The sequence below is a fragment of the Trachinotus anak genome, unplaced genomic scaffold, assembly GCF_046630095.1.
Source record: "Trachinotus anak isolate AG129_WGS33_773 ecotype Australia unplaced genomic scaffold, CSIRO_AGI_Tana_v1 ptg000013l, whole genome shotgun sequence".
Lineage (NCBI taxonomy): Eukaryota > Metazoa > Chordata > Actinopteri > Carangiformes > Carangidae > Trachinotus > Trachinotus anak.
In genome coordinates this window covers 14,744,169-14,769,232 of record NW_027273864.1, presented here as the reverse complement: position 1 = coordinate 14,769,232, position 25,064 = coordinate 14,744,169, and the positions used below count along the sequence as shown (strand labels likewise).

Here is a 25,064-nt window from a genome sequence, read left to right as displayed (position 1 = left end):
TTGACCTGGCTGAAGGGTGGTAAGAAGGAATAAGTACAGCAACATGTCAGAGATTTCTGGAAACAGCAACTCTTCATTTCAACAATATGAGAAAATATATCCTGTGGACTTACCTGAGACATGATGGTTTAGCAGTTGAAAATATCCTGTAAGAAATTTTCCTCTCTGTCAGCTGTTGCTCTTTTTCTCCTGTACGTCCAGCCCAGCACAGACTTACATATATGCACAACCAAGCAGAGATTCTGCGGTGGACAATAAATCTGTTCTTAAGACTAATAAATGACGCAATGGGGTTGCCAGGCTCCTCCTTTTTTCTGTCTCTCTGCCTCTGCTTTTTCTCATGGTCAAAATGATGAGATCACTGCTACAACTGGTGGTAATACATCTCCCCCAAATAAATCCCAGAGGTGCAAGAACATGAAAAACATCTGTCTGCGTATCCTCCACCTCCCTCCTGCAGTCAAACCACCCCTTTCCAACAGCACTGGTAACAAGCAAGGGAGGAAGACTGGATTCAAAGTTCAGTCATAAGATAAAAGATAGTAGCAAGATAAAGATAAAGCTGCTGTCTGTCTTAAGACATCAAACTTCCTGGTAAACTTTATAACATGTCAGACTTGCATACAAATATCTGTAAAAGCATAAGGAAGAGAGAGGAAGAATGAGCATTGCATTGCCTTGCAAGAATGCTGTTCCCACCCTTTCCTGCTCATTCTCCATAATTACATCATTATTCAGCCTTTAGGGACCTTAAAACCAGTGGGGACAACAACCAACTAGAGAGTGTCTCCCAGCAACATGTCAATAAATCGGTTAAATCAACCTTTAGCTCTAGGAATAAAAAGGAAATGACAAAAAGTGTAACACAAGCATAGCGTGCAAACCCATATATGACAAAGTGTATACTCTGTGACAATATTCATTTGTGGCAATGAAAATGGTACATTTTTAACTGAGAAAATATACTTAAAGTAGGGATATGCATCATTTGTAGAGTATATAACAGAAAAAACATATGACTTATGACAACAGGCTTGTGGAAATCAAATTTTATGAGACAAGTGACATCCTAAAAAAAAGTACAAAAATAAATCTAAACAGGTTTATAAACAACCTACACCACAAGTCCTTGATTGTTTTAGGAATTCAAATTTAAATGAATCAGATTCAATCATATAAGTCTCAAGCAAGTATCCATAAGTATAACTGGTTTTACTTTAAATAATATGTTGTCTCATACTATGTCATGTTATGTACACTGGGATTTTACTGAAACATGTTAATGGCCTGAAAAACAGCCGGAAACCTCCAAAATAGTTAAAGGCAAATTTGACAAATGCTGGTTTTTGGTCATTTGACATCCCAGCATTTCATACTTTTTAATTATAACACCACAAATATTAAATTGTCTTGTTCTATTTGTGTAGGTCAAACCATCACTGTAAACAAATTAATTTTTCAGTTTCAGTTGCCTTAAAATACATTCATCTTATCTGTCACCCACAATTAGATCCCAAAAAAGTCCTGCCATGTTTCTTCATACTTGCATGTTGCAAGACAGGAATGTAACAATGAAAACATCACACACACACACACACACACACACGCGCGCGCACACATCCTTGCTTTGCTATGTTCATGTGGACTCAACATTGACATACTGCATTCCCTAGCCCCTTACCCTAACCTTAACACCACAAGTCTATGTCTAACCCTAACCCTAAAACCAAGTCTTAACCCTCAAACAGCCATTTAAAACCTTATGGGGTCCTGCATTTTGGTCCCCACAAACATAGTGGACTCCTGGTTTTTGGAAAAAATTTGGTGGAACAAGTCCACGCGCACACACACACAGTAGCTTTTTAACCACTGTTTTTGTAGCAGAAGTTTTCTTCCTTTTTTAGTCATATTTACGTGTGTTTTTTTCTGTACTGGGGCAAAAGCTGAGTCCTCACAAACTGAATGAGACGAGTCTCTGTGAGAAGAACAGCTCCAAGCACACCAAGTAGACAAACTGCTCCAATGCCAATATGGATGAGCCTCAGCAACCAGCCGCTGTCACAGCAGAAAACACTCTGAAACCAGAGAAGAAGAGACGTTCAAGTTAGGGCCACAGATTTGAACAGGATCAAACAGAGATTACAAAACACTCTCAGTGTGGTGCAGTTCATGAAGACTGTTTCACAGGTTTTGCCTCAAAATGAATGCGCTGCAATGTAATGAGTGGAGAATGAAGAGACATGGTTCTCATGTACCTCAGAAACTGCTGTGACGACTGCACTGACAGCAAGTGCTAGTAATAGGAGCGGGGAGGGCAGGAGGCCTCGCAGTGGTTTCCACTGACTGAACTGGAAGTAGTGGTGTATGTAAAGCAGGCTGTGTAAGATGCGGAGGCCCATGTTAAGGCAGTTTGCCAGTATGAAACCAACACTGCCAGCCCACCAGGTCAACAAGTAGGACAAGAAGAGGAAAGACGCAGACAGGGCCAGCATCACCAGGTTGTACCTGAGGACAAAACACAAACACAGCGTTAACTGACAGGTTAGATGCTGTGTAATATATGTGATAATGTATTTGTGTCTCTGTGTATTTTTACGTTCTTACTTGTCAACCTCTTGTTGGCTCATGGCAGCAAATACAAAACACTCTGTAACACCATTTACAGCGAGCAGGAGGACGTAGCAGCTGTAGCATCGCAGCAAAGTAGGTCCTTTCACAAAATTAAGCATAATGTAACTAAAAATACCAAACAGAACAGAATTTCATGTCTTGTTATGTTGTTTTTTTCAAATAATTTTTTCTGGCTTTTTATGCCTTTATACATAGGTACAGTGAGAGAGAGACAGGAAAGTTGGGGAGAGAGAGGGGATGACATGCAGCAAAGGTGCGGTTAGGACTAAGCCTTAATGGTACGCGCTCTACCAGGTGAGCCACTGAGGCGCCCCGTTATGTCATATTTTGATGTCCTCTGTGACTGGGTCATAGTTCACTGACCTGCTCCACTGCTCAGCAGAGAGCCGCCATAAATATCCAGCGCCAAGTGAGAGAAGGCGTAGCCAAACACTGTGATAATCAGACCAATCACCAACACCAGTTTCAGTAGACACTCCAGGACATCTGCTGCAATGGCAACTTCTTCCTGTAGACACAATATGAAGTAAAACTGACAACTTGATTTCACACCAGCCATTTACAAAGACATGTTTATGTTTATTTCCAAAATTCAGACCTGTTCCTGACTTTTGACACTGCGTCCTCTCTCCAGCACTTTGGCAAAGAAGATGTAGAAGCTTTCCTCGATGGGTAAGAAGATGAAGCGCGCCACCATGGAGCCCAGATTATTGACGATATCATAAACACCCTGGTCTCCAAAGCTGAGAACGTTCAAGAAGGTCATGACGTAACGCTCACCCTCTGTCAGGATCTGCTTCAAGAAGGACTGCTTGAAGAAGCTCCATGTGAGCCGGGCTAGAGTCCAATCAACCAGCGGCTACAAAAACAACACATGAGAATGATTAGTATTTTATGATAAACAACACATCTTGAAACTCAGCAGTTTTATTTTGTGGATTTCTTGATTTTGTGTGATATACTGCGCAGCTCCACTACCTCTCCATCTGCTCTACAGGGCAAGAGATCTCCAATTCGGTGCAGAGGAAAACTCTTCTTGTTTGCTTCTTTAGAGCCCAAGAAATGAATAAAGTAAAGAGCATAGCACAGCACCAGGAATCCTGTGTACACCAGCTACGGAAAGATTAAAATGAGTAATTATGAAAGATATATTTTCAGAAATAATGACGGAGACTTTAGCTGATTTCTTACATGAGCAGCAGAGAAGATGTAAAGGCCCCATTCACGGGCAGACACCACCAGCACTACAGTTATACTACACTTAGCGATCATTGCTAAGCTCTCAGCGACCACCTTCAGGCGGACAAACATGTGAGCTTGAGCCAGGACCCAGAGAGGCTCAGCCAGGAGCTCCTGCACCCCTGCCAAGGCAAACAACACCACAGCAGGGCCGTAGTACGGGACAGTCTGGGGATCTGGAACCTCCAGGAGCCAGAGCCACACACAGACCAGCAGCACTGCCCATAATACACCGAGAGGCAGCCTGAGAGGTAAGAAAGGTAAAGACACACAGGTAAACATCCAAAAATGAATACACCTAAGTGAAATTATTTTGTAAATTCAACTCACGTTAACCATAGCAGGTTGATAACTTGTCTCCAGCTGTGGTTTGTCCCAGATCCCCCACTCAGACAGGCTCTCCGGAAAGCCTCTCTGGATAGAAATACTAATGTGGAGTACAGCAGAGTAAGCCTGTAGAATAAAGACACAGAAAACACACGTCACAGCAGTAAGCATTGTGCTCCTTCCGGTCTCGGCCTCTGACACTGCTCCCATCCTAGAACCTGTCATGCTTACCTGACATTGACGACCCCAATCAGCTCTTTGGACACGAACCGCAGTGTGAATGCATTCAGCAAGAAGGTGAGCACACGGAACATCACCTGAAATACCCGAGTAAAAAAAAAAAAAAAAAAAATCAAGACAAAAATATTAGCTGACAAAACTTTCAAACACTGGGCTGATGCGGTGTTATAGTTCAGCTGCTTGTGTCCTTGTACCTGTAACAACACATTATACGATGCTAGTGTGGACGCATTCTTCAGTACATCTTGGGAGCTCATTGTGGACTTTCTCCGACCCGCTGGAAACTTTCATCAAGCGTGAATTAGACAAAGTACCCGCTGCTTTCTACGGAGAAAACTCATTCTAGAGACAAACTGTGAAACACCGTCAGTGTGGCTGCCTCCAACCCGATCACAAGATGCTCTTATTCCCAATAATCGAGTAAGAGGTGACAACTGTCTGACAGCAGTGGAGGCTGGAGACGAGGAGCAGCGGTAACACCAACACTTCCGTACACATTGTACGTAGGTGCGTTACGCGATGACGTCAAAGAGCATCACGTTAAGCGTGGCGCCGCTAGAGGGCGTAACCATCCTTCTGATAATAATAATAATGTAACGAGCAAATATTTGTCACCAGCATATTGATACTGATGCTATTAGATAAATTCTATATTCATAAAATTACATTTGCAAAGAAAAAGTCAATTTCTTTTTTTAAACAGATCTCAAAATCTATAGGCCATAAAAACTTTATTGCAAGGAGAATTATTCACTTCCCTGCAGATAAAATCTGCTAAAGGTTTTCAATTGTATGCAAAGTCATCCATTCTTTTTCTTTCTTTCAATCTTTTTCTGTGTGCTCTTTTTTATTTTCATTGTTTATGTTTACATAAATGATGTTCTACTCCACATAGTATTGTTCACTGACATCTACTGAACACGTCACAATAACCAGGAAATATTTACTAAATTATTGAAAAACAGTTCAGTTCATAGCAGAGAACAAAATATATGGTTTTGTTTTAAATGGGGGAAACTACTATGCACCAATGGTGTCTGTACCAGCCTCATGTAATTCTGAAAAGGAATATTCCCTTCTTAAAATGTGTAATAAACTCTGAACCCATCCATTAGTTGATAAAGACTGAGAGAAATTGCTCGCATTAAGGTGGCAGCCCCCACCTTAATGCAAGCTATTTCTTTGTTTATGTACAACCATCCCACTGGAGACATTTCTGTCATATTACAGCTGAATCTCAAGTTTGCTATTTCTTACCAGAACAAGTGCAAACTGCCTCCTGTCCATAAAATAGTGTCTACAGATATTGATTTGGTTTAACAGCTCTACAAAATTCAATCAATTTAAAGGAAACATGTCAAAGTGAGAATATGTGTTTCCAACTTGTTCCCAGCAAATTAAAAACCAAGTTAGACAAAAAAAAAAAAAACACAACATACAATAACATAATAAATATTCTTAAAATGTAACTAATATTAGCCCAAAACAAATATCTATGTTAAAACACAAAGACACAGCAGTAACAAACATCTGATTACTCATAAAACCTTTCATTAACAACATGTGACCTTGCACCACAATTAAACCCTGATCTGACCTCTAAAGTTGCTTGTTGTATTAACTTAATCCTCCATGGAACCAAGACAATGTAGAAACAGAAGTTTTAAAAGGAGCACATCAGACTTAGGAGTTGATGGTTTTTTAATTAGATGTAAAAGATGGAGACAGTAAAAAAAAAAAGTACATCCTTTGTGAACCAATATACATGTTACAACAATATACTGTACATAAACATTGTCTATATACAGCATTTCAGTGACTTTCCACTCACTTTACAGTCATGTACCATTACTGAACGTTTTGCACCCTTGGCTGCACCCAATCTGTTCCCATCCATAGTTAAGACCTTTCCATACAGCTGAGACCAGCTGCAGCTCTGTTCAAATTCGATCTTTACATGGCACTGTTTAGTCAACCACACAAACACAAGTTCTTCTTCGTCAGCAAGACAGACATAATTTATCCAGTCAAAGGCAAAAGATCTGATGTTTTGACAGATAACATTCATTATTAAGCTATATTTAAAGATGGACTGTTTTTTGTTTTTTTTGTTGGTCTGAGAATTTTTACATGCAGTCAGATCATTCACACAAACAATCTATTATATTTGAAGTATACAGTGCAGATTATTTCTATGGGTTTCTTGCCCTCGTCATAATTTTTCAGTCTCAGTTGGGTTGAACTGAATGTTGCCAAAAGGGACACATAATGGCTGCAGATGGTAGCAGTAACGTCAAGTGGAATGTAAGGATTTTCCGCCTCCCGCCCTAATATTATTACTCATACAGGCCTTTACAACCTAGACAAATAATAAGCATGCACACAAATACAATAACATTAATATATACAGTACAAGGGCCCGTTTCTACTATTATCATTTCTACATGTACCCAAGGAGAACAGTTTGTGCTAAAAATAAGGTCACACAAATACTGATATAGAAACAGCTCATTTATCTGCGACAGATTAAGAAAACTGTCCCGTAAACAGTAGGGATGTGACCCGAGTCTGACTGTCATTAAAACAGTCACTATTCTAAAAGGTGCTCCATCTTGGGGTTGATGAATGAAAAACCAGCGAATGCAGACTGGTCCATGGAGTCTATGAAGTTCTTATCGCTGAAGGAGAGACGAGGCTTCTCACTGAGGAACTCCCGATCAAAGTTGCTGCAGTCATTTGATGCTTTCTGTAATTGACCACAAACATACCTCAGCTAAACAGGCCATCAAAAGCTTTTAGATGTATGTAAACAAAACCCATAACTGGTATCACACTCTAACCACAACTGATTTTTGTGTGCGTGAGACATACCACTTTGGGTTTGAATGGGGGTTCAACCTCCCTCCTCTCCAAGGCTTGCCAGTTAATGGTCTTGAAGAAGGGGTGTAAACGGATATCACCCACGATTCCTAGCCTGCGAGTGGGGTCTCTCTCAAACAACTGCAGGGAAATAGGAAAATTAAGTAAGGATGTGCCCCATTACAACATAAAAACAGCACAGCGTTGACACTGTCAAAGTGGATTTCAATAAATTTCATCAACCCAAGAGCTGTAGAATTTTCTCATCTGATGCACGAGCATGTGATCCTTAAATTCAAACCATAAGATAATCAAACATGGAAATACCACATATTCCCATAGACAGGAGTCATATGACAGGTGGTATTTGTATAAGACTTGGGGTACAGACCCTCTCAAGCAGGTCCTTGGCCTCCTTGTTGATCCAGCGAGGATAGTGGGGAGTATCCATGCGGATGGACTCAAACAACTCATCCTCATCATCTCCATGGAAAGGTGACTGTCCTACCAGCATCTCATACAGCAACACCCCGAATGACCACCAGTCAACTGAGAATGAGTATTTCTGTCCCAGCAGGATCTGAGTTGAAACACATTATTATAAATAAGAATTATGACGTGTTTTGCAGAATGATAAAAGCAACTCAGTTGCAAATTTGAACATTTCAGAACAAGAGTGCGTCTCTGTATTTAAAACACTATACCTCTGGAGCAATGTAGTCAGGAGTACCGCAGAAAGTCGTGGCGCGATTCTCTCCAAACACGTTCTCCTTGCACATCCCGAAGTCAGCAATCTTTATATGACCCTCATGATCTAGCATCACATTGTCTAACTTAAGATCTCTGAAAACAAAACAATCACAGCAGGATTGGAAATAAACACATGTGAATTTGAAAAGGATATTAGATTGTGACTGATCAGACTATTTTGTTTTTATCTATAAATCCCATATAACCACATAATCAAGACTTTTGAACGCTACCTTAGCCTTGCATATTTTATTTACTTCTAGAGGATTAAATGTGTGATTTAAAAAAAAGTTCCATAAAAAGTTTTGCCAGCTGGACTGTGAAATCTTGAGTGCTCACTGCTTTAGAGCACCACTAAAGCCAGAAAGAACCTTATGACTCATGACTTACATAATGTCACCATTTTAAGGCAAATCAGTGATTTTGGATCAATTATGCATTAACTTTAACTTCCATTTACTAAATTTACTTAAGTTTAATTTTTATTTCCAGGCAGCCACTGGTTTCACTTCATTTCCCTGGAATATGAAAATCAAAATGTGGTAGAGACCTGAAACTTGCCTGAGATAAGGGCTGCCACTAACAATTCGTTAATCTGCCAGTTATTTTCTCAAGTAGTCATTTTGTTTTACCAACAGTTCAAAATCCAAAGATATTGGCTTTACTAACACATAACACAAAGAGAGAATTTAGGGAGAATTTGGGAAATTTTTTGCATTTTTGCTTAAGAAAAACCGTTTAAGTGAATAATTAGTTCACTGTCTGTGTTAATATACCAGAAATGTTTTAAAAGTTATATTATTCTGCAGTTGCAAGCAGTTACACTATTTTAGCTTTTTTACAGCAAGAACTGAACAAATTCACATTTTCCCCCTCACAGAATTCATGTTTCATAGTTTTTCTTCCAAGTTTGATTTTTGGACTGCACCCACAAGGACAGTCTTCTAAACAGTCTCTGCTCACAAATGCATTACCACACAATCATAGTGAAACTTTCAGAAAAAAAGTGTCAATATGCGTGGGATTACCTAACCAAGCATCTCTGCAAGTTCATTTTCATATTGCACTTGCAACTGAACTGAAATCAACGGTCTTGTGGAAGATAGGAAAATAATCCAAAATAGTCAGATGTGATGCAAAGAATTAAGTATAGTATTGTAGTTTGTATGTGAAAACTTGAAAAATTAGTGGTCATTTTAAGTGCATGTATAGTACTGTCCATCCAGATGTAGTAAGCATTTTGCTCTGACCTGTAGATGATCCCTTTGGAATGTAAAAACTGCAGACCACAAATGATCTCAGCCGAGTAGAACCTGTGAAGACAGAGATGGCAGAGACAGACAGATATTAACTACTCATCTCTAGTGGAAAGCTACAGGTCTGCACCGTCGCTATCTCACTACTCAGTTGGCAGCTAAACACTGGTGTCACTGCAGACTCATTTCAGTGTAGAGCTAAATTATTCAGCAGGACATTTGTATGGAGCAGGAGACAGGTGAATAACATTCTCATAATGTGAAACCTGAGAGCTACAGTGAGCCACAAGATTAGCCTATCCCTGACCGGCTTCTCCTGTCATCTATGTCAGGTGAAACAACTGATAGCTTTTTCTGTAAATGACCACCTGACAAAGACTGAATAGACAGCCAGGTTTTATCCACCCAATATCTCTCTCTTAAGATCATTATAAATATAGATGCTCGTAGAACAAGTTAGACGGTGCACACCTGTTCCACAAACACTACAACCACGCAAAATAAGTCTAGCTGGGGAGGATGGTTGAGATGAGGGACTTAACTCTCTACAACACTGGGCCAACAGGTTAGCAGTAGCCACTGGCAGATCGGCCTTTGTGCTGATAAAGAGGTCACCGGAAAATCTGCAGTTCAGTCATTGCCCAAGGAAAAATATTGCATAACCAAATCCAGGAGATACTTTCCATTCCACTGTGACAGCTTGTGCACCAACACACAAACTTAGTTATTACATTCAAATACATATGTAAACAAACTTGCGAACAAGTTTTGTTAAAAATGAATGATGAATGTGAGGATAACTCTGGCTAATGTCTGGCTCACCAAGGGTAATCAAATCCATACAGGCTGAATACAGTCACTGAGCGAAGAGGATTTAAGTGGATGCCAACACAAGATCAGGTTTCTGTGGTTGCAACGTTGAGAATTACTCCTGTCATGTCATGAAACCAGGACGCAGACACCAGTTTAACTACAGGAGATGTAACAGCAGAGTTAGGGCTGGGCAATTAACTTAAAAAGTACTGACATTCAGAACCTCTCAACCAACTTAATCTTGCTCATATTACTTATTTTGGTTATTATTTTCCCCAATCCATGCATTCATGAAGTGTCCCCTTTAAGGTTAGGGTCAGACACTACCTCATGTTCAGTCACATGCCACCATCCTATCCAACTAATGTTAGTCCAAGTTCACTCAAACCTAAACTGGTGATATGGATGACACAAGTGCAAATGCTGAACCTCAACCTGAGCAGCTTTTACCTCAAAAAAATGCCATGTCTGTCGTTTGGGCACATTTTGGCTTCAGTGGAGACGACGCCAAATAATAAGTCAATTACAAATACTGCAGAAAAACAATTTCAGCGACCAAAGGTAATGACACCAATTGGTTTAATCACTTGGAACAATCACTTAGCCAAAGATGAAGCGTACACGACTCAAAAAGAGAGACAGATAAGTGCCAAAGTAATCATTCATTAATCATAATCGAGGTGCAAAATAAAATCAGCGCCTACGCACACTGGTTGTTTTAAAAAAAAAACACAGCTTTGCACACAGCATCACACTAGTTTAAAATGGTAAATACATACATTCACAGTCTGAACAACATGAAACTAGTTATCACAACCTAACATGCCACTCAAACCTACATTCTTTGTTCTCCTCTGCTACTTACAGTCAAACCAAATGAAACTGGCTTCACTTTCAAGGCTAATTTCTGCTCTGAATTAGCACATTTTTCCTTATTGTCTGCAGATAATACAATAAAAGACCTTCAACATACTACTGTCCTTTTTCAAGAAGGACAATTTGAGACAATTTATTAAGAAGATAATTAAGAAAATAGGGCATATTCAGCCTTTGTAAATCAGCTTCAAAGTACAAATTTTGTTTGTGCTTTCAAATAACATATAACACAAGTGTCAGTTTTTTTTTTATTGCCTTCGAGCATGATTTGTGAATCTAAGAGCACCTGCTAAGAAATCTTTCTTAGCATTGATCTCTATGTTTACAAATGTGAGACTTTTTAAAACTTAAGTTGGCTGTAGCACAGTTGCCACCAAGTTTTGGATGTTTTTTTTTTCTGGAAGAATTCTCACAGAGTGATGAGTAGGGTAATGGATGGTAATAACTGACACATCCCCTTACAAAGAGTTCACAGGCATTTAGAGCTGCTCACTCCTTACAAGGCCAGTCTGCTAGTGAGCAGCAGCTAATGGACGCCACCCCTGCCTCAGTCCATCAGGGTTCAGTATATCATGTAAAAGCTAAAAACCCATAATGGGAGAGAGACAAAGAGAGTGACAAACGGAGAGCGTAAGCATAGGCTCCTCTTTAGGAGTATCTGCTTTCCATCAGCTCATTGATTCTGTATGTTTGAGCCTCTACACAGCTACATGGTAATGTGAGCGCTGAGTAATGATGGCAGGTTGTGTGTTTTTTTTCCCTCGAGGTTGTGTATCATTATGTCTGTGGGGCAGGTCTGACTCACGTGGTTCTGTAGAGTTCAAAGCGCCCTTTCTCTTGAATATGAAACATCAAGTCGCCTCCGTTCAGATACTCCATCACAAAGAACAGATGCTCCTGTAGACAGGTTTCACTTCAGTATTGATGACATAATCCCAAACAATTATGTAGAGTAGAGAAAAATGTGACCAAAGGTGAAGAGGGACTACCTTGGTCTGGAAGGTGGAGTAAAGGTGTGTGAGGAAGGGGTTTTCCCAGGCTAAAGCCAAGACTCTCTTCTCTACCATAGTGCACTCCACATCGTCATCCATCAGCACTACATCTTTCTTCAGAGCCTTCACAGCAAAATACTCTCCACGACCCTTCAGCTCTGCTAGGAGAACCTGAGAGGAGAGGAGAGTAGAGGAGAGGAGGGATTAATATTGGCAGTTAACTTTTGTTCTGTGTCAAGAGCATGAAGCTTGACGTGTCAAGTTAAATGTTGATAAATTCATACTGAGGGTCAACACATGTTCACTTGGTTCTGAGGAACTCAGACTCAGTCCGGGGCCCAAGTCAGGTCAGGCCCAAATTCAACTCAGTCTCATCAGATTGGGAAGCATCTAGTTTTACTCCTGTGGGTTTCGGGACAGTATGTCAATATGTCCAATACCTAAGTGGATCCAAATGGACCAGAGCACACACGGTATCAGATCTGATCACATGGTACATCACAATCACTGCAGAGAAATGTTTTGAGGTGAAACAGAGATGAGAACTGTGAAAACCTGGGAAAATTGAAGCTAAGCTTAGATCAAGATTTCTGATTTAAAATGACAGTTTTTTAGAATTAGGTTTAACCCAGCTGGCCCTGGACATCAATGTACTGTCAGAAAGACGTTGGACTCTAACAAGTCCTAAGTTGAAATTGTTGTTAAATTTTGGTGGGAATTGGGTTGAAGTCAAAATTTAACATGATTAGTAGATGTTGGGTTTTGCTCACGGCTAGGATGTCAGTATTTTATATGTCAAGGTTTGGAGGACATTTTTGATTACTTAACAACACAACTTACAAAATATCAAAATCAGCCAGTATTCTTCAAATTGACATTAGACGTTGTCCTGACATTTGGTCATCCAACATCACAACCTACATTCAACCAAATATCAATGTCTGGTGACGTTGGTGGCCAGCTGTGTATCTGCAGGGAAGTGGGTTAAAACATTGTCTTTTACCTTTTTATCACCCAGTCGGTTGTAGAATGTTTTATTGTTGGTGCAGGAGGTGGAAATAGGACTTTCAATTATCTATATAAATGTGCCTTTGTAGCACATAAACAAATTATTTTAGTTTCTATGACATTACATTCATTGTTAGGACATTGTTATCATGATATTGCTGCCTCTGTTCCACCATGACTGCTCGTTAATTGATATAATTAGTTTATAGTGCATTATGCTGCTACCAATGTTGGTGCTCTCTCTCTGTTCGGATCTGTTCAGGTTGACTACATTTTGGATCGGGTCAGGTCTTGCTGCTCTCACATCTCCCTCAGATCAGGTGTCTCTTTTTTGAAAACTAACCCATGCACATTGGTTCAGGTAGGTTTTACATGGGTCTGTTATGGGTGGTTGCAGCTCACAGTTTGATCAAACACCTACAATCTATTTCATTACTTCTTTTGGGTTGGGTTGTTTTTTGAAAAGAGCAGTCTCACAGTTTAATTCACACTGATGTAGTTGCACAGTACCTTGCCAAAGCTGCCTTTTCCCAAGACCTTGTGGAAGATGAAGTTGTCCACATTGATGCGGGTCAGATGGGTAATGCGAGACTGAGGCCGTGGACTGGACCCCTCCCACAGTCGGCCATAGGTAGATACATCTAATAGAGAAAAAAATTACCACACTTTGAAAATACTTATTCACATAATTATCCTAAACATTTAACGCTTATGCATATTATTCTCCAAGTATTATTATCAGTACCAAGCTGACTATATGTGACTGTTCTGCTCACATGCACATACAGAAAATCACTCACTGACCATTGACCTCCAGTCCAGCAAGTTTGTTAACTTCATCATAGATTCCAATATCCGGCAGATTTGGCAGGTTTGGATCCGAACGGCGGGTGGACGATTTCTGATGGAATAAAGAAAGAAAAAGAAAATATAAGGATAAAAGAGCCAGACAAATAGTTTCCCAGCAATGGCTACCCATCTAACTGTGGTTTATCCAATGCAAACACATTCTGTCAGATTCTTCTTTTGAGCATTGATTATGTGTCTGTCCCCAAAACTACATACATTTGGTTTTAAACCAGAGGTCTGTAAAAAGGAAGGAAGAGCCAGTCCTTAAACACACCAAGACAGCAGGACAGGAGGCTCAGGTTCCTGTCGAGGTCAGGTGTCACACTGAACAATTCGTCAACACGCACCAGGGATTAGGAGTTTCACATTCAAGTGACACTCAGTTTGATGGTTACACTTTATTTTGAAAGTCCATTGTTAATAATCAACTTTCTGTCAAAGGACTGTAATGCGTCAGTACACAATGAATTGAGTCATGTGATACTCCCTCAAAAGATATGCTCTGACTGGTTAAGGATTGATTTTAGGGTTGGAATTACTGTTAGAAATAAAAGATTTTCTGTAAAAAAAAAGCTCTCGAGGTGTATTTTAGAAAACGTCTGCCACAGGCTGCATTTGTTCTGATATCTTCATTCAAAACAAAGATGCGTGCAACATGGTAAGTGAGAATATTAATACTTCATTCATCTTTTAGAGGATCATAGTTGTCAGGATGTTTTGGTGGTAGTTAAAAATATTTCTGACCTTTTCTATTCATCGCTTTATTATTAAATTGTAACAAGTATAAAAAATGTATTAACTAGCAAAGGGCATTAATATGTATTAAGTACTATCTAAATTGTGGTTCTCAGCTCACCAAGTTCCAGTCATATTTTATTAACCCATCTGAGTATACTAATAGCTAAGTAAGAGATAATGTAATTAGATGAAAGGGCCATGTTGTGATTCAATTAGGTGGTATGATACTTGAGTAGGACTTGTCATTCTGACTCGTTGACTTTAGCTTAAATACTTAAAGACACTTGATTTGACCATGCACCGAAAGACTTCCGACCGTCTCCATGAACTCACCTGGCTGACTTGTGTAAGTGCTTCAGCTAATAGTTTCTGGTTGATTCCACAAAGGTTGGCTACTTTATCCTGACATTTGTGATGGACATTCATGGCACAATCTACAAAGATAATAAAAGTCTGTTAAAAGACAAAAGTACACTTACACTCCAGCAAGCAATCATATCTGCACTATACCTTCACACTTGAGGCCTTGTTTGACAAGACCCCACAGCAGACTTCCACAATGGTCGCAGAAGGTGGGACTCATGTAGTTGTTGATCTTGAAACGGTGCGGCATGTCAATTTTAAAGCGCTCCTTCTGGAACTGTGGGGACAAAGAGGATTCATCGTCTCTATGGATAAATGACGAAGGAATCCTCGTGAGTGGCCTGCGACACTTCACAGCCCTGCGGACCTGCCTCATTTTTTTCTTTTTCTCTTTTTTAAATTTGTTGTCTGTCTCCCTCTCTGAGTTTACACTGCCAGAAGTGACCACACTGTAGATAAAAAATATCACTTGTTTCTTCACAGATCTGCCCCCACTCAGATTTAAAGTGCCTCTCAGAGACCACACCCCTTCTGTTATTCACCCACTATGTGGGTGTGTGTACCTCATCATTCCCATGTGGCTATTATCTAAGTCAGTTGGTCTTTGATTGCCTTTATCCACCAATATTGATGATCATTGAAAATGGATGCAGATCTTTACTGGTATCTGCCTTTGTATCAAACTCTGACCTGGCAACACACATCAGTTCAATGAAATAATGACCGTTGTTTATATTGTTGAGGAGAGATATTTTACAAGAGCATATATCAAAGTGAGAAAAACCCACACTAAAATGACATAAGGAGAACACTCATAGTACATGGTGTACTGCAGAAATGTGTGTTGCGTACCACAGTATCCCGACTGTTGGCAGCAGTACCAGTACATCTGCCGATGATTTTGTCTATGCATTTTTTGTGGATGGCTGCATTACATTCTGAAAAGCAAAGATAGAAGAGATATGTATTTGATTCAACTTCAGGGCATATCTTGTACACTGGCAATAGTAACAAAACAGTAAAAATTTATTTTTATTCAAAGACACATTTTCAAGCATCCAGCTACTACTACCTCAAGTATCGCACAAAACACGGAGGTTTGTAAATTATTGTACACTTACGTCTGCATTTATAGCCTTGCTTGTTGAGTCCCCTGTGGGAGACAGAGACACACACAAATGGGTCAGTTTGGATTATTCTTTGATCATGTGAATGTGAATGGTTTGCTGATTAATCACTTGTCAGTGATAATGAATGGCTGTAGTACATCCCTGCTGGTTTGTGTATTAGTGTTTCCTTTTTGTACAAGCTTCCTTTCCAGTAAGACCCAAATGCAACTTGGTGCTGCCAAGTTAGTGGAGATCTGTAGCCCTCCAAGGATGGCAAACATTGTCATTGCCAAAGACAGATGACACACCTTAAGTGGAAAGTTGACCTTACTGGTTTTATCAGTGACATCAAAACTAGGTCGTCTAACTCACCTTGGCAAAAATAAGACTACTCAGAAAGTGTTATATGCTGCCAAATATCAGGAAGTTAATACAGACTATATTTTTAATCTCCCCGTATTGTTCCGTATAGTTTTTTGGTTTATCTGATCCGTGGTTTATGTGTTCCCCTTTAGCTGTCTTGAAGATTTTTTTATAGGACTGAAGGTAGGCCTCACTGACCAGACAAACTCTCTGCACACGGAGCAGAAAGTGGGCTGTCTGAAGAACGTGGCGATGAACTCATGGTTCTTTATGAAGTGTATCTTGGCCTGCTTGATGGCTCCTCGTCTGCGGTTGAGAGTAGGAGCCTCTTCCTCCTTCGAAGCCTGTTTACTCTCTTCCAGATACACAGAGAAATACAGATCATTCCCACAACACTGCAATACGCTAATTTTGTATATGTCAAAAATTTATAGCCTTAATGATAATCTATGGGGTCCCACAGGAATTGCTAATGTGAACGCTGTGGCTGGACATTCTGTCAATATATGGGGGTGGGGGTGGAGTTAGAAATGAAAGGAATGAAAAATACAGACTATAAATCAGACAAACTGGTTGTGGAGCTACAGATCAATCTTCATCAGAATGGTATTTGATTAATCCTAAAGTTAAAAGACAGAACAAGAAAAGCCTTTTCCCCATTTTCATACTATTCACCTACTTTCCTACTCTTGCCCTGAAAACCTATTTTCACAATCAACTTCTAACTGTGTGTGTGTATGTGTGTGTGTGTGTGTGTGTGTGTGTGTGTGTGTGTGTGTGTGTGTGTGTGTGTGTGTGTGTGTGTGTGTGTGTGCGTGTGTGTGGAGGGTAGGGGTCTTAAATGAAGTTTTCCTTTCAGTTCGGATTATTTTACACGAGTGGCTTCAGTACTGAAGTGGGCGAGGCTCAAAAGGATATGGAAATGTCACAAATGTCTGTCAGGCTCAGATTTGACTCAGATTCTGATGACACTGGGTTGTTTGCCTATGTTGCCGTGTCACTGCCAATCAAATCTGATCAAACACACCCACACAGTCAATCTGAGTTTTTGACTGTTAAACTCTTCAAAAATAATAACTGAATAACTTTCTTTCCAAACTTTAACCTCTCCTATCTTCTTTGTCATGAATATTCAATGTTATGGAATATGATTTAAGATTTGAAACCACAGGCTTTTTGACAATATGTATTAATTATTAAGGTAGAGAAAACAATGCAGCCTGACAGCTATGAAAAAAAGATTAAAGAAAAAAGAAAGCCCACAAGAAAGGGCACTGAGTAAAAGAAAGAAGAAAATGTTTCCATTTTATTTCCTTTCACCTGTATCCACTCCCTCCAGAAAATACTGCACTGCCATCATCACTTTCCCAGAAGGATGGAGATCCACCTGAACACACAAACACACAGTTAAACATGTTCAACAAGATATTTCCCTGCGGAGAAAGAGGACAATCTGTAACGTCCTACCCAGAATTCAGCGCGGCCGTTGCCTTTCTTGCACCGCTCAGCAAGGACGGACACACCGACAGTGACCTCAGCCAGAGGCTCCTCCGCTGTCTTCATCAGCAGTACCTCGAGCACGCGACCCTCATAGATGTGTGCATCAAAGCTGGCCTTCCAAGCCGGGTACATTGTGGGTTTCCGCTGAACCAGGGTCTTACCTCGTTCTTGAAAAAGCAAAACAGACAGAGAGAGAAAGGAGAAAAACATTCAGAAAAGTGCAGTATCATTAGTATTAATACGGTGCAGGAAAAAAGAAGTATGTGACAGCTTAGAAAAGACAACTTCTACAAAGACAAAAGCAGCCTGTGAAGGAGTTTCTCACCAGTTGTCAAGGCCTCCTTCATCTTGATTGCACAGAAGGGAGGGTCTGCCAATGGGGGCAGGACGCCCAAGTCGTACGAATTGAAGGTGATCCTCAAGAAAGGAGCCATGGTGATAAGTACCAGGGTCACCTGCTCACAGAGATGGACAAACACCGTGTTACCCTGGTGACATTTATCTACAATGACATGCTAGTTACACACACAAATATAGCTCATCACCCAATCTACTTGTGTTATTGCATACATACACACAGTTGCATATTCTTGTGCAACAATACTGCTGGCTCACATATAAGCATTAAGATAAGTGCTATAAATTAACGTTAAACTGCATAATCTCTTTGTACACTGTGAGACCAAACAATATCAGGGGGAAGATAAGATAGTGCTAGTGTCTGAGGAACACAACACAAACATATTCCTGACACCTGCACCTTCACACAGAGCAATGTCTGTTGAACTACAGTGAAAATTCTGACGAGCAGAAAAGAATTTGACTCTGGCTGCACCATGACTTTGCATTTACTCTTGCACTTTGTCATCTAACTTTGAGATATTTAAGATTAGTCATGCCCACAAGAAGGAGGAAATAATTTTTACACTTGTGCACTGGAGGTGAATTATATCTTGATAGTGACATAGTGGCTGGAGATCAATGTCACCCCACATGCTGGGCAGTGGTTTTTGCATGCATGAGTTTCTGCTGCCACAACTGTTTCTACAACAGCACCACCATTTTCTGTAGGTGCAATGCAAGAGGTGACGCCCATCAATCTCATGTGCTGGCCGGGAACTTCAGTCACACCCATACTGCTCTACATACCTATTTTTCTTAGTTCCACACCTCTATTTATAATTACAGCAACATCATACTTGTGCCTCTACAACTTGTTTGGTTCCCTATCACAGTGTTTCTTCAGTGTTTAGTTTCTGCAAGATTGCAGCTGCAGCAGTGGAGATGTTTGCCTGTATTTCAAAGGCAGAGCAAGTCTCAACATGTTGTTAATCCAAATACGAGCATATTCCGCTCTACAGTAGGCCTGAGCTGGTTTTTACAATCCTTAACCCAAAACCACCCACACTGAGGCCAGAAAAGTGCGACAGAAAAAAAACACAGGGAAGGAAAAAAGTATGCAGTGAGAGGGGAGGGAGATGAAAGACGGTGTTCACACACTCACTGCTGCTGTGAGCTGTGATGTCAGGATTTTTGGAGTTAATCAATAGCGAGCACAGTGTGTGATTGAGGCCGGTGGTGATTGATTTCCTAGCAACTGTTCATGTGCAGTTTCGATTCGTCCTGTCTGTTAAATTCAGTAGTTATGTCCTTTGCATTACTGTACTGTAACTGTCAAACTTCCACCTGACTTCCCAGTACAGTGTTTATATTCTCCACTTCCTTATACCTGACTTAATGAGCAACACAAAAGAGTGTTTGTTAGCAGGAGAAGCAAATACCTTTACTAGGGCTAAATTATGTTGTTATATTACTACACCTATAATCTGGGCTTAGATTCTACGTAATCACACAAAAAAAACTTGAACTCTGTGTTTGTACGTGTATCCTTGTAATTGAACACCATATCTAAGATGTAACATACACGACTACAACACAGGTATCAGTTACGTGGTTATAATACAGTTGTAGTTGTGGCATTAGTAGCTTGTCAGAGCCAAGCTTTCGTGCAGGAGAGTGGACCATTACCTAACATTACTGAAAAGTGCTTTGAAATAATAAGTGAAGGCGAAAGATACGGGGGGGGGGGGGGGGGGGGTACCTTTGTCACACCAGGACTGGAAGAAAGAGAGGGGTAAAAGACAGAGAAAGAGACAAAACCCCTTCAGACTATTTTGGAGCTCCTCTCGATGCAGCCTGCCGGTGATGGAAACAACATGTCCTCACATGCACCTCTCTGAGTTACATGCACACACGTGGTGACAGATTACAGTGAACGTCCTCTAACTCTGGTTTTGAGTCATTCACATGATGTTCAAAGACTGAAACACTGTGGGAAAACACTTATGACAACCTCTGACACTGATTTACAATGTAACTGTGAACATGCATGACTTCCAGACAATCAGCATCGACCTGAGAATCAGTCAAGTGCACTCTGTTTTCTCTCAGAAACATTTCTATCTGAAGGATGTGGTTGCTTGTCAGTTGGCTGAACAGCAGATGTGACTGCATGTCTTACTCAGACCACAGGTTGCAACCAGACTCTGTTTTTGACAAAAAAATGCAACCCTTTATTTTAAAAACACACACAAACAAACCCCCCCCCCCCCCTTTCTTTACTGTTCAGACCTGTCCGCATTCCTGCTCCTCATACCCGGTGTTACAATGTTTTCTGTGGCCATTGAGATTTTGTGACAAGAAATGTAATTCCATAATGCCACCATTGCTAATGACAATGAGGACAAACAGGGACACCCACCGTATTTAAACGGGGTCTCACATTCAGATAGCCGTCGTTGCATCGTGTAGTGACCAGCGCAGGTCAGTGTGTAGAGTCTCAATACTTCATGAGTCAAAATGTGTCCATAAAGTCTGTTTTCCTATAGTTAACCCGCGGCGCCATAAAGTGTGACCGGTCAGATTCCGTCGCACCATTTGAGTTTACTTGCAACAGTGTTCAAAAAAGTTGGTAAGGATGATTGTCATAAATCAAAACAGTTCGCTAGTGATAACCATGCTTTCGACTGCCAAATAAAAGTCGCATACATGGTCTCACTACTCAGTTAATGTGCGTTTTGACTGTAAATATCTCGCCAGCGCCGGTGAAATGAGTAAATGTTTCAGTTTGTTTCCCCCTTCGTCAAAAAAGGAGAAGGGGTGCGTTTAAAAAAAAAAAAAAAAAAAAAAAAAAAAAAAACTTTTCGCAACTTTCTGCAAACTCCAAACGTAAAAAAAAACCCCAAAAACAACAAAAAAACAAACGTGAATGTGAAATGTGAAAAGCTCGACTGAAAAGAAAAGCAGAATAATGGCAGTCTCACCTCGTCTGGTAACCTCAGTGCTGGTTCCTTCTCACCGCACCCCGACGAAAAGTTGCTCTTTCTCTTCCTCTCGTTTTTTCGCTCTGTGATTCCGTCGATTGAGGAAGTGCGGCGCCTGCTCACTGAGGCTTTCTCGAAAGGCTGTGACGTTTACCTGGCACACGCACACGCACACGCCGTATTTGCGGTGTACCGAGTTGCCCTATTTTGAATGAAGGTCCTGTCGGTTATAATGCATTGTTACACATGAGCTGGACAGTTCACTTGTTATGCACACACACACACACACACACACACACATTTGCCCCAGCCACACATTATTATTATTTTCCACCCTCCCGTGTGATTAACACAGTGGCGTGGGTTTATCACTGCAGACCTGTTGATCACCTGTGCATGGGGGGGGGGGAGCCTACCCAGGCAACTATATCTGTGCGTACAGATCTGCATTGCTGGCGAGAGCGCCCTAGTTTACTGCTGGAGCACAGCCTACTATGTGGGGGAAGATTTTCTGTTTTTTCCCACTTTGTGTGGCAGGGGGTGGGGTCACATGGCTGGTAGGCTGCGGGGGTAGTTTAGAGGTTTGAGCAAGGCTTTGCTGGTGAGGAGGTGGCAGATTTGGCTCTCGCAGCCGGAGGGATCTTTTCTTGTTCTAAACTAACACAAGCACTCCAAATTATCCACATCATTTGTTTATTTCATGTGTCTACTCACCCACTCTCTCCCTCTCTATCTGGTGTGTACAAATGAGCAAGGGTAGAGCCTCGTTTATGCCAGCCGAGCTATTCTCATCCTGATGACACAAATGAAGTATTGGCTGAAAATCCCTACAAGGAGGATCATAATTAGATGTTTAAGTGCAGTTTACTCGTATGGAACTGTGTTTGCTGCTTTAAGTTCACATGAAGTGAACAGGTGTGTCAGTGTTCCCCTCTCTCCTCAGAAGACTTACATAACTGACAGATTGTGACTCATGGCAGACACAGGAAGTCTATAGTGGAGACTGTGTGTGTGTGTGCTCACGTACTAAAGACTTCACTGCTAACTGACTCCTCTCTGACTCGGACAGCACACATTCAAAACTCAAGGAACCGTCTCCTTCTGTTCTCCCCTCTAACAAACACACACATCCATAAATACCCACTGTCATGATCCACCTGCGCGATGTAGACTCAAGACTGTGGAACAGCCGGATGTTAAATTTAGCATTCACAGCTTAAAGAGAGCCTGATGAAGATCCACACAGAAACTATGGGGTTGATACATATGGCTATATGGCTTTGCATCATTTGCAGCTGAGTTTCTAACTGTAGTGTCAAATTAAGGGGATTTCTTTCTCTTCTTGTAAAATATAGGATGGTCTTACATCCTCTGGGCCCCGAATATAAATCAACCAATCTGAGAAGGAAAGATCACTTCTTGGTTGATTTGCTTAACAGTTCTGTCAACTCTAAGATCATAGTTTGTGCTTAAGAATCACAAAGTAGACACTTCTTCATTTTAGAGGGTTACAAGCCAAAAAGGATGGGAGCCAATTTATTTTTGAGTATATTTTTTATTCAAAGAGAGTTAAATACATTGAGAATAAGTTGATAAATGGGCAGGGTCTAAAAAGAATAATGCTTGAGTCCAGGGAAGGTGATCACATGTGTCACAGTAAACTAATAGCAATTTTGATAAGTAATGAATATATAATAATATATAAATAAAGAACAAAGAAAGCTTCAGTGTTTGAGTGTCACCAGCAATATAAGTCGGCAGCAGCCATGTCAGTAGGTTAATCTCTCTGGTGATGATGCTGCTACAGCAAGTCTGTTGCCATGCCACAGGGAAAACGGCCTCTCAAAGGAATTGTTCAACATTTTTTAAAATGCGCCCATTTGCTTTCTTGCAGAGTTAGATGAGAAGTCTGATACCACTCTCGTGTCTCTATGCAAAACTAAGTAGCTGCTGCTAGGAGCTGGTTAGCTTAGCTTAGCATAAAAACTGGAAAACATGAAGCAACACCTAGCTACGCTCTGTGCAAAGGTATCAAAATCCGTCAGCACCTGAAACACTCATTAACGATGAAATTTCACCCGGATACAAAAACCACAATTATTCATTTTATGGGTGTTGTGACTATTTCCTGGACCAAAGTCTCCATTGGTTGCCTGGCAACTGCTCCAAGACAAGAAATACAGTACCTCAGCACATACACCCCTGTAAAAAAAAAAAAAAAAAAAGTTGTTTCTGCTTTTTAATTTTATCGCTTGGATTGCACAAATAAGATATGCAGTATTGATTAGTGATCTTGGAGGTACTGGTGGGTGGATTTTGTTATGTTTGAATAAAGCTGTTTCTCACTGCCTTCAGTCTTTATGTTAAGCTAAGATAACTGGCTGCTGGCTCCTGCTACATGTTTGCAGTACAGATGTGAGAGTGGTATCAGTCTCATCTAACATTTGGCAGGAAAGAAAATGTGCATATTCCTAAAAAAAAAAAAAAAAAAAAAAAAAAAAGTCAAACTACTCATTTAAATATACAGGAAATATATCACTCTGACTGTACTTTGTCTTGACTCAAAGACTCCAGACAGATTTTAGGCCCCTCATTGACAGCTGCCAGGCCTGCTAACATGTGTTTATACTTCTTTCTCTGCAGATAGTTGTCGATGACAGAATGGTCATAAGACAGCGGAGAGCACGATGCAGACTCCATGTTTAGGCAACAGGGATAATAAATGTTCAGTCGGAGGTGCAGAGTGTTCTGAAGGCTGTGTGTTTTTCTCTGTTTGTCCTATTGAGGGAGAGTGGGCTATTTAAAGCTTTAGGGGAGGTGGAATAGGTGTAACATTGACTTGGCAGTGTAGGCTGCAAAGAGTTTGCAAAGTGGGACATAAGAGTGCGTCTCTCTTTTCTTCCAGCCTATCCACATCATTTTTTCTCTCCCTCTCCCCATCTCTGAGGGGTGCCGAGAAACACAAGACAAGGTGCAAACCCAGAACTGTCGAGCCAATGTCAAGTGGACACAGCTATTTTTCCCTTCTCTCCTGTTTCTTAGTCTTTTTATTTAAATCTCTGGCTGTTATGTAACAAAATCTGTCCCTTTCCCTTTGAGGATCTGCTGCCCACACAACACTACGAAAGATGAGAAGCCTTTCTGTTGTACCTCAGCATCAACACAAACACTGCATTGCCTTCTTGTAATAAAACTGAAGCTGGCCAGAAAATGTGTCAGTGCGAGTTTGTCACTAAAAACAGCCAAGTTCACACAACTCAGATGTCAGAGCATCATGGGTAAAAAAAAAAAAAAAAAAAAAAGGCCACAGATGAGGAATCTCAGCTCAGGAAATATTTTTGGCATCACTTGTTAATGATTCCCAAGGCTGAACACATATAACAGAGCTGGATGCATCTGACCTTATTGAGTAGGCTGTGTGTGGTGATTGATTATTTGCTTCTCTCTGCATTGCTCCTGCCTACGGCAATATGGAAGCAAGCTTAGATTATGACACCGTTGCTGCCCCACTGTGAAAAAAAATCTTTCCACCATCAATCCCACAGCAAGCTTTCATCACTTGTTCTTTCAATTAATTAGCTCACAGAGAATCTGGACATTCCAGCTATAGTCTTGTTCACTCTTCAACTAACACAAGTCAACAACTATATTGATTCATACTGCTTTGGCGAAACTTGAAAAATCTGTAACTGACAGACTGCACTTTTATTCATGTAAACCAGGAACTTGAAATAATATTCTCTCTTTTAGTGTTACATAGAGACAAAATCAAGCACTCAGCACTGGACTACAGCCAATTAAATGATGTTATTCCAGTGGAAGGATACA

General features: G+C 40.6%; 2 protein-coding genes across 2 annotated transcripts; both read right to left on the bottom strand.

The window, feature by feature from the left end:
- Positions 1 to 1,034: 1,034 nt before the first annotated feature.
- rft1 (RFT1 homolog) lies at positions 1,035 to 4,912 on the bottom strand. Its single transcript, XM_071493111.1, has 10 exons — positions 4,632 to 4,912; positions 4,429 to 4,514; positions 4,201 to 4,323; positions 3,823 to 4,114; positions 3,610 to 3,744; positions 3,230 to 3,490; positions 2,995 to 3,139; positions 2,605 to 2,710; positions 2,256 to 2,505; positions 1,035 to 2,075 (listed from the first exon to the last, which is right to left on the bottom strand). Exons 1-10 carry the CDS (start codon positions 4,692 to 4,694, stop codon positions 1,911 to 1,913), a joined length of 1,626 nt encoding a protein of 541 aa, XP_071349212.1. The 5' UTR covers positions 4,695 to 4,912; the 3' UTR covers positions 1,035 to 1,910.
- A 1,208-nt stretch (positions 4,913 to 6,120) lies between these two features.
- Positions 6,121 to 21,552, bottom strand: prkcda (protein kinase C, delta a). Its single transcript, XM_071493787.1, has 18 exons — positions 21,237 to 21,552; positions 18,239 to 18,368; positions 17,881 to 18,080; positions 17,734 to 17,800; positions 16,612 to 16,768; positions 16,063 to 16,094; positions 15,794 to 15,879; positions 15,089 to 15,218; positions 14,912 to 15,012; positions 13,796 to 13,892; positions 13,502 to 13,632; positions 11,981 to 12,154; positions 11,797 to 11,888; positions 9,297 to 9,359; positions 8,001 to 8,139; positions 7,688 to 7,876; positions 7,309 to 7,437; positions 6,121 to 7,183 (listed from the first exon to the last, which is right to left on the bottom strand). The coding sequence occupies exons 2-18, from the start codon at positions 18,345 to 18,347 to the stop codon at positions 7,028 to 7,030; spliced, it is 2,052 nt and encodes a 683-aa protein (XP_071349888.1). The 5' UTR covers positions 18,348 to 18,368; positions 21,237 to 21,552; the 3' UTR covers positions 6,121 to 7,027.
- Between the last annotated feature and the right edge of the window lie 3,512 nt (positions 21,553 to 25,064).